General features: G+C 39.1%; 1 protein-coding gene across 1 annotated transcript; it reads left to right on the top strand.

The window, feature by feature from the left end:
* The first annotated feature begins 8,420 nt into the window (after positions 1–8,420).
* LOC144196915 (regulator of G-protein signaling 21) lies at positions 8,421–10,138 on the top strand. The gene is made up of 4 exons (XM_077717425.1): positions 8,421–8,563; positions 8,810–8,865; positions 8,967–9,133; positions 9,539–10,138. Exons 1-4 carry the CDS (start codon positions 8,487–8,489, stop codon positions 9,722–9,724), a joined length of 486 nt encoding a protein of 161 aa, XP_077573551.1. The 5' UTR covers positions 8,421–8,486; the 3' UTR covers positions 9,725–10,138.
* The last annotated feature ends 339 nt before the right edge of the window (positions 10,139–10,477 follow it).

Below are 10,477 nucleotides of genomic sequence, written 5' to 3'. Positions count from 1 at the left end.
AATACCAGCAGAGGAATGTGCTAGGATTGACTGGGATTCAGGGCAATTTGCTACCAATGGTGGTGCCGAACAGGCTGAAAGCCGGATGAGTTTTTCATTAATTCATTTTCTGAACCACTTTATCCTCGTTATCCTCGGGGGTCACTGAAGCCTATCCCAGCTGACTTTGGGCCAGACGTTGGGGACACCCAGTTGGCCAGGCAATCACAGGGCACAAGCAGATGGATAACCATACCTAGGGGCAATTTAGAGTGACCAATCAGCCTACTATGCATATCTTTGGAATGTGGGAAGAAACCGGAGTACCTGGAGAAAACTGACGTAGACCTGGGGAGAACAGGACTCCACACAGGTGGACCTACCTGGATTTGAACCCAGGACCCCAGAGCTCTGAGGCCGACGTGCTAACCACTCAAGCCGCCCATGAGTTTTTTAGTTGAAAATAAATTGTATGGATTTAGTAGCAAGTAACTTGTAACATATCTTGTTGTATGTTGTTTACGGTTGAACTACAGTAACAAAACAGCATGAGAGGTGTATATATTCAGGTGAGTTAAATGAACACTCTAAATACACCCTAGATGTGATTATGAGTGTGGTAAGGTTGTTTGTTGATATGGGCTGTGCATTTGGTTGGCAATGAATTCAGAGTCTACCAAGCCACCTGCAGTTAGATGGGTCCAAAATTGTGAAGATCCTTATGATAATAAGCAATCTGGAAGATGACAATATGTGAGAATTCATGAAAGTATGAAGAATGTAGTATGTTCTACTGCTTATTAGATAATAATGGGGAAAAGTAGTATCAAACAGTTATTTATTCAATAATTTATTTTCTTAACCGCTTTATTCACACAAGGGTAGCGGAGGGTGCTGGAGCATATCCCAGCTGACTTCAGGCACAAGGCAGAGGACACCCTGAAATGGTGGCCAGCCAATCGCAGGGCACAAGGAAACAGATAAGCATTCACGCTCACTCTTATACCTAGGGGCAATTTAGAATGTCCAATCAGCCTACCATGCATGTTTTTGGAATGAGGGGGGAAACTGGAGTACCCGGAGAAAACCCACTTGGGGCCAGGAGAATATGCTAACTTCACACAGGTGGACCTACCTGGATTTGAACCCAGGACCCCAGAGCTGTGAGCCCGCCTAACATTTATTTAATGAAGGAAAATACATTCCTTCATTCAATAGATTCAGTGGAAGCAGTGACATGGAAAAGTTCTCTTCCACAGTATGTAGTAATAGAAAGGTATGTTCTGTGGTTCTTGAAAAGTCAGTCAAAGCCCTCTAAAATGGCTGTTACTGCAAGGGTCAATTTTAAATGGCTGGTTTTGAATGAGTTTCTTATATTTTCCTTTTTGTGAGTCGATCCATTTTAAATTCAGTCACTCACTCTTGGGTCAAATGGCCAAAAAATACTTGAAATGGATGTATTTTTCCTTTTGGTTTATCAATTCCATTTGCAGATATATTTAAGGAGTATTACATAGACAGAGATTAGACTTCTAATCGCAGTTGCCACAGAAGAGATAGGATGGTTCCACCAGCTTTAATTCACTTCTGGCTGGCACCTACTGACTACTTTCAATTGACCATATTGCAGGCCTTCGGTTCCAACAATGACTGACGGGTGAGCTTTTTTTTCCTGCAGTCTTCCCCATTTCTCATTACAGCCCTAAAATCAATTTAGCCGCTCTCTAATATTTCACTCTGTAGCAGCCCTGACCAAGACGACCTGTCCTCTAAATGATGAATTGTCTAGCATCGTGGCATTTTGATGACATTCAAAAAATACATTGACATCCCGTGCAATGATAAAGCATCAGCACTATTCTGAGAGTCAGATTTTCACCATATGTTCACAGGGCAGCAAACAGTCTTCACCTTTTCATTCATCCGCTCATTAGTTCATTAATTCATTTTGTGAACCGATTATCCTCACAAGGGTCACGGGGGGTCCTGGAGCATGTCCCAGCTAACTATGGGTATCAGGCGGGGGGGGGGGGGGGGGGGGGACTTAATTGGTGGACACCCAATCGCAGGGTACAAGGAGACGGACAGCCATTCGGACTCACCTCATACCTTAGTGTTCAACCAGTCTACCTCACGTGTTTTTTGGAATGTGGGCGGTAACCGGAGTACCTGGAGAAAACCCACCCAATCATGCAGAACATTCTGAGATCAGTCATTAGAACATGCAAACTCCACACATTTAGAACCGACCTGGCTTCGAACCCACGCCCCAGAACCTTCTTTTAATTTTTGTTGTTAAATACATTTTATTATTACTAGAGTGGTCTCTACATACTAGTAACTAGACACCAATTCATTGTCTTTTTCCAGCATACTTATAAATGCAAAAAAATGTAATTTGGACACAACAGTTTTTAATGCAAGTCCATTAATCTAATGACCTTCCCCATTTCTATACACCAGAGAGAGGGATATTTGGGACAGTTCTTGCATTTTCTGTTCCATATTTCCTCAAAAGCATAGCCGGGGGTGTTGGAGCTTATCAAAGCCAACTATGGGCAGCAGGCGGGGGACATCCTGAATTGGTTTCCAGCCAATCAGAGGCAATAGGGATATGGACAAACTCATTATGCACACACTCATACCTGTAGGCAATTTAGAGTGTTCAACCAGCTTCGCATGCATCATTTTGGAATGTGGGAGGGAAGCCATGCAGAGAACAGGCAAACTCATCTCAGGAAGGTCGGAACCCAAAAGGGAATACACACACCAGCCACCATTTGGTATAAAAATGATCTAGTGGAGAAGGTCAAAAAGTATAAAAGAAAGGTAAAACGTGAAATATGAAATTGTAAATGCATTTGTCCTCTCATTGTATGTCAAAATTAGATATGTGACATGAAGAGGCAAATTCATAACAAAAGGGGTTGCCATATTGAGATAGCAAGAGGAAGGCAAGGGGGCAGTCAGTAATTATTGAAAAAAAGAGATTTGTTCTGGAGAATAATGAGATGGAAAGAGATGAAGGGTGATAAAGGTGACAGTATTATGGGAGACAGCCTAAGACGGGCACCGGAAGACGTAAATAAGAAGCGAAGAAGGAAATTAAGTTGGCACAAGGTTGGACAGGACAGTCGGGAAGGAAGGAGCTATACAAAAGTGATTGAAGAAAAGAAAATAGCTGCAGCAAGGTGAGGGGAGCTGGGAAGGAAAGATGGACAGCGGGTACCAAGGGAACGCTTGGAGGCAGCAAAGCCCCAGCGGGATACTATATTGTGAGCAGCAGAAACAGAGATAATGCCACAGGACTTGGGGCTTCCTGCCACTGTTTGCAGTGAGTGCCAAGATACGACAACTAGGTTTCTGCTGACTGCTACAAAGTGATCTTTTTTCACAATGCCTGCGAGAAAAATGTTACATGGCACACCATGAGGTGATGATGTTCTGTCGCTGAGGATTGCCAAAGAATTAAACTCACAGGAGGGGAGAAAAGAGAAGAGAGGAACATACTTTGCATTCATTTTAACAGTGTTGTTTTGTTCCACCTTCAGTACAAGCTGAGCACATTTCATTTACATCAATATCCCAGTTCACTGGGGATATTCATTAACAGTGGATTTTAGGTGATTTTTTAATGTTTTTGGAGAATTTAAGTGATTTGTGCAAATTACTAATTTCTGTAATTTGTTAGGTAAAAATTTCACCACCATTGTTTGTTTTATATAGCTCACCAAACAGAGACATACTTTAACAGTTGTGAATCTGCATGTTAATGTTTGTAGGTGTGTCTTGCATTCTTCTCAGTTTCCTTTTTTCTAAGCTTTTTTTCATGTTTATTTGCACCGCACTCTTTATCTGTTCTAGGCCCGGAAAACTTTTTGCAAATTTTACTGAAAGTCTTAATAGTATATCAGAGGCACAATACAATTCGGCGTAATGTGGGACGATGTAGAATTGATCTACAAAATGGTACGTCTCCCACATCCAATGCCCAATTTGTGTTTTTAAGGTTTTGCAGCAGCAGAAGCCATTTTACCTGTGATCAGAAATATTCTTTTTTTCATTTATTCATTATCTGAACTGCCTATCCTCACAAAGGTCACGGGGGTGCTGGAGCTTATCCCAGTTGACTTTTGGCACAAAGCAGGGGACATCCTGAATTCTGGATTCGAACCCAGGACCCCAGTTCAGTGACGACGCGCTAAACACTCATCCACCAGACCGCCGTATGTATGCGATAAAATTAAAAGCTGGTGAGATATATATATTGTTGTGGCAGAGTTGCTTGCTTTGGAGTTGTCCGCCCTTTCTTAATGATATCCAGGTTTTTTTCTTCAAAAAGTCCGTCTTTAAAATGGCTTTGACAGTAAATCTGCAAACAAATCCATTTCTTCTCCTCCTTCAGCCATTGAGGGTTGACAGAACCGCTATTAAATCAACACAACAATATATTTGCTTTTACATTTCCCTCCAGATACGGTTTGGTAGCTCTGGCTAGTCCACTCTATCACTAGCCAATCATAGTTGGTGAAAGCAATGACGTATCCCTACGCCTGCGAGAAGGCAATGACGTATCCCTACGCGAGAAGGCCTTGGTGTTACCAAATCGAATTCTGATTGGTTATAGCAACAGTCTTATCGACGCTTGTTTATTGCAGCAGAGCCTGCAGAACTGATTGTGAAGGCCTTGAGGCAGATTCCCGACCGTGGCAACAAATAATGGCTGAAATATGATTGGAAAAGTGCTTCAATATGCAAACCCACATCTGGAAGCAGTGCAACCAGGGGGGGAAAGCAATGGAAGGAGGCCTACAGACAATTTGGAATTATTTAATAAGTATTCATGGACAAAATATAATTAACATCAGTCTGTGATTGAGATATGTCTTAGACCAGCAGAAAAGGCCTTGAAGGCCCTGACGATACACCACTGGGGGGCTGCATTGTGTTTTTTTTTCCCCTTTGTGACCTGTCCTTGTTATTGCTCATTGATTTCACTTGTGTCGCCCACCAGCTGTATCTGATTTTAAGTTATTTAAACTATTTAAGTTTAATTTGTACACTGATACTTTCCCCTGTTTTTTTAAAGGTTTTATTTTTAAAAATATGTTTATGTTATTAAAGATTACATTAGTGCATCCTCACTCTCCATTTATTACATTAGCACAGTAAATATGTTTCATTTAATAGTTACTATAGCTTCAAGAAACTATTTTATTTTATTTTTATTCCTTTTCTATGCCCATATCAAAAATCGGCTTAATATAATGAATCTTTACAAAGAGTACATGATAAAAATTCTGTGTGCATTGATGACCACGAGATGGAGACAAACACTTGGTAAATCAACAATCTTGGCTTTGAAGTTGTTCATAACATATAATATAGTATTGCACACATTTTATAGACATAAACCATATTGTACTTTATTTAGGTGAAATAAATATCACATATAAATAGACTATATGTCGCTTAATCATTAATACATTATTCCTTTTCCTCATACAATATATATTGTTGTTGTGGAAAGTCCTGATTATTGGATTGGATAACTTTATTCGTCCCGTATTCGGGAAATTACATTGTGGCAGTAGCAAGAGGGTGATTAGACAGAACTGCAAAGCAAAAGCCAGAAGGATTAAAGATAAATTTTGATATTTGCAAATTTGCCAGGTCATTGAGCAGGTGCAATTAGTAATTTTGGAACAAAGTATTTTTTCAGAATGATGATTATTGATTTGGACATCTTTATTTTAAATGTATAAGACTTCAATGTATTAGGTCTTTGTGTGGAGTATGGTTTTGACTATCTAAACCAGGGATTTGAAAACTATTCCACAAAGGGGACACCGTTTCACCAACCTGGTGTCATAGAAGTGCAATTAGTGGATTCCAGTCAGGTCCACTTGTTTTCTGCAGAGATTTTATTATTCAAAGTGTCTTTGCTGAATCGGTTGCAACAAAAACCTGTGCCCACTGCGGCCCCCGAGGACCAGTTTGCCCACCCCTGATCCAAAATACAAAAATATTTGATTCTCTATTTTGTAGAAGTATGGTGCACCACATATTAGTGCTTTATATGAATAACCGTATGTGCTGTAATTCAGCAGTTGACACTGCCATTCCCAAATCCCGATGCATTTCAATAACAATCATCCATATCTATGTTTCATGCTATTGAGGCAATTGTTGGCATGGCACTTTGCTAGTGTTATGAAATAGACTTCTGTACTTAGCATGCAAATCTCACAGAGCACACTCTCTTTCCACTTACAATGTCTTTCTCTGCCCTGGTTTATATTCCAAATGACACATAACTGTATAGCACCCAACAGTAATTGTTATACTCAAGAATATCTGTACAGTCCAATAAATCGTTTAAAATAGGCTTTTTTTATACTGATGATAGTACTCTATCTTGATTCACACTCACACAAAGACCCATAATTTAAAATATTTGCTTGTTTACTGCTTTTAATTGTATTTATTTATTAATTAATTGAATTGAATTGCATGCTTTTATTGTCATTATACAAGTATAATTAGATTTAAAGCTTTCAGCATAAAGTGCACAAATAACAACAACAACAAACAAAAAGACAAATAAATAACCATTAAATATTAAATGAATACATAAGTAGTCCAAAAGAGATCAGCAGAGGAGAGAGGCCTTATTCCGTCTAAAGTCCAGGATGAGTTCCATGGCTTTGGTAACCCTAATCCTAACCACTAACCTTAACCACTATGCCCTAACCCTAATTCTAACCACTAACCTTACGAATTGTCCGTCGACGAAATGTCCGGTGACGGAACGCCGGCGACGAAATGTCTGGTTGACGAAGTGTCCGTCGACGAAGTGTCCGTAGACGAAGTGTCCGTCGACGAAGTGTTCGTCGACGAAGTGTTCGTCGACGAAGTGTTCGTCGACGAAGTGTCCGGCTACAAAATGTCCGTCGATGAAACGTCCGGTCACGCAACACTCGCTGAGTCCATGGACTCATCAACGAACAAACAAACACACAGATAATCAATAGGTAGTAATGATAACTAAATGATCAATAAATAAGTAATGGATAAATATGTGGTCAATAAGTGGCCTGCTGGTTCTAACATTTCAATTCAGACTGTCCCCCGCCTGCCGCCCTTAGTTGCCTGGGATAGGCCCCAGCAATGAATCCCTTTAAAAGTTTAAGAGCCAGACATATATATAAATAAATACTTTAATAAAAAAAATTGCATTTGTGGTAGTGCCGGCTTGATTTTTTTGTATGTATTATTCCTCCTCAACTTATAATTTATTTGACAAGTTAATTAAAACTGGAAATTTTCTGGTCCATAAACTGTATGTAAGACATCCAACAGTGAAACCAAATATAAGAACGAAGTGAAACCTGTACAATTTAGTTATTTATCAGATATGACAGTGGTGGTGTGTACAATATACTAAGTATGAGAATGTAATATAAAACACATAAACATGAACTTCATTCATGTTTTCTTCTCTCACTGAGTTCTACTTTATCAACATAAACTTGAAAGCAGGCCCCAAGAACATAATATTGTACAAGTTCTAAACACATCTTGGGCTCCATTTGCATAAGATCTACTGAAGAGTAAATGTCTTACATCTATGACATCGACTCTGCAAACAAACTAGGCGATAGAAAGTCTTATAATTTATCATCTTAAATTAAAACCAGGATTTTTTAATATCTACACGTTTGCTGCCCAAAGCATTTGCTTTTTTCGCATGTAAGTGTGAAATAGGGCCAGCTAGATGAAAATATTAATTCATTCATTCATTTTCTATACTGATTACCCTCAAAAGGGTCACGGGGTGCTGGAGCCGGAAGAAACCCCACGCAAGCCCAGGGAGAACATACAAACTCCACGGAGGAAGAACGACCTGGGATCGAACCCAAGATCTGTGAAGCCGACGTGTTAACTGAAAAACATGTTTGCCAGTATATAGCAAAATACCACCCATATAAACAACGTATTATTATTATTATTATCCTTAAGTGTGTACATATAATATGTATCTTCCCAAACTCTTTTCTGATAGCGGTCAGTTTCAATACAATTACATTGAATCAATCGTGAAAAATGATCAGAGAATTGGTGAAGAAATATTTAAGCCAGATGCACAGATCAGCAAAGTGGGTAAAATTCCTCCTCACCCAAAGTTTTCATGGAAATAGATGAAAGATAATAGATGGTAGACATTTTATAAATGGTTCTAAAACATGTAGCATTTTAGACATTTGATAAATGTTTTGAAAAGGTAACGTCCGCACTGGAAGTTTACAGCTGTGAGTCACAACAGTGCATGCATATCTAAAAGACAAGCTGAAGCCTGTGCTGGCAGGCCTTTTACGTCACCTGCGTCACACCTTACTATTGATGTCATTCCGGTCCTTTTAGGTTAAAGTTAAGCAGGGGAACAATTTGTGATTTACTTTTTAAGGGAGCAAGACTGACTATTGCCACTTCTCAGAGATGCTATAATGCCGAGCTACTTTTTTACCAAAATTGCTCTCTACAGGATAAAGGATATAATAAAACGTGTGAAAAAACCCACGAGGTAAGGCAGTAAATGTAGTTTTTGGGATTAATTAATTGATAAATCCTTAAATAAAAAATATATTGAGAGTGAATTCTTTTGATATCTGGGTAAAACATGTTTAAATACAATCTTTTTATAGGCATTATCTTTCGTTTAACCAGTCAATTACTGTGCCTACAAGGACTCTTGTAGAAAATATGTATTTGACTGTATATATGTCCAAAATGTGAGTACATCAACATGTTTATGTGTTTTTCATTGTAGCTCACTGGTTGACTACAAACCTGGACCAACCCTAAAAGATGTGCTTCACAATAAAGGTGGAGTGAAGCCAAAGAACTTGACATGAAATGGCACATATTTGAATGTAATTATTGTTCAAATGTTTTTCAATGGCAAATGTTTATTTCTTTTGGTACAGTGTATTTAGCGGCCTTTCACTCCTACCTGCAATCTGAGTTTAGTGAGGAAAACATTGAGTTCTGGCTCGCATGTCAGAATTTCAGGGCAACTTCCTCACAAGATAAACTCCAGTTGAAAGCCAAGGATATCTACAAGGAGTTCATTCAGCCTACAGCCAATAAAGAGGTCAGTTCAAAATTTGCATTCTGTTAACAGTAATTTATATAGGCCTACATGTCCTTGTTAAATGATGGTGAAAAGGTACAAAAATATATAGTTTCCATGTCTATGTTACGTCTAGGTAATAACATACGCTGCAGTTGTGCCATAATGTGAATATTGCTGAATTTGCCACCCATTGAATTTCATTTAATCTGATTTAAGTGCTACATTTTTACCACTGACTCAAAAGTGCCACATTTTCAGATAAACACATGGCCAGGAGGCAATTATACATACCTGAAAGCAACACCTATAATGTTATTATTGATTATTGCTGATTTTCATTACACTGACGATCAGTTTGGCCAATGTTATCGAGTGATTGTCACGAATAAATTATCTTCTGTGCTGTATATGTCTCCCCTGCAGATCAATGTAGACCACTGCATTAGAAAGGAGATCAGAAAATCTGTGGATAAACCAGGACTAACATGCTTCGACGAAGCACAGAAACAAGTTTACCGGCTAATGGAAAGCGACTCTTGTCCAAGATTTCTGCAGTCGGAAGTGTTTCTACGACTCAAGCAGACATCCAACACACTGTGGTACATTTAGCAACAGACAAAATAAATTGAGATGAGATGGATTTTTTTTTTTTGTAAGAGAGAACAGTGAATCATACATTAATGGTTTTAGGTATGTTTTTTTAACATGACTTTTTCATAAAGAAGTGCAATGCAAATCCGAAATGGCATTGTGATAATAAAGCAAGAAACCAGAGTGAATTATAAATAAAGGGAACCTGAAAGTGAATAAATGTGTTCTGTATGTGAATAAATGTGTCCTGTATATGAATAAAAATGTGTTTCACTGCATAAAAGTATTTTTGTGTTGGCTTCATGACAAGAGATAGCGATGGGTTCCCACTTCTAGTTCAACGTGCTCCTCTTTTGTAATTGGTGCAAGCGCTCAACACTAAGGGCCACATTCCATTTTCTCACCACCCGCACCTCTTTTGATGAACCACATACATTAATACTTCTTTGGGACAATCGACAGCAGGAAAGAGGCTGCTGACTCGTGACATTGCATGGCTCACCCCTATGGTTCTGGATACATGATTGCCAATCTGTAACATGGAATCCGCAATAAAGAAATACATTACATGTGTGCCTTCTGGGGACAAGCCTCCTCCATGTCTGAGTGGATGATTGTGGGATGTGGGGGTGCTCCACCCCCTTGATCCAAAATGAATCTCTTTCACCTTTTTCCTTTCTGTCCTAGCATCCTGGTTTGACATTGTCGACATCTGTCTCGAGGTAATAGGAAATAAGCTATTGCTTTCCCAGTTGGCACTGTTACCCCAGA

This window comes from Stigmatopora nigra, chromosome 5 (assembly GCF_051989575.1).
Source record: "Stigmatopora nigra isolate UIUO_SnigA chromosome 5, RoL_Snig_1.1, whole genome shotgun sequence".
NCBI classification, from domain to species: Eukaryota; Metazoa; Chordata; class Actinopteri; order Syngnathiformes; family Syngnathidae; genus Stigmatopora; species Stigmatopora nigra.
The sequence above is the reverse complement of the archived record's forward strand: the minus strand, read 5'-3'. Positions and strand labels throughout refer to the sequence as shown.

Coding starts and splice junctions, on each gene's coding strand:
- LOC144196915 (XM_077717425.1), top strand. CDS start 8,487: ATGCCGAGCTACTTTTTTACCAAAATTGCTCTCTACAGGATAAAGGAT. Junction 8,564..8,809: donor CGTGTGAAAAAACCCACGAG/GTAAGGCAGTAA, acceptor TTTTCATTGTAG/CTCACTGGTTGACTACAAAC. Junction 9,134..9,538: donor AGCCTACAGCCAATAAAGAG/GTCAGTTCAAAA, acceptor TCTCCCCTGCAG/ATCAATGTAGACCACTGCAT.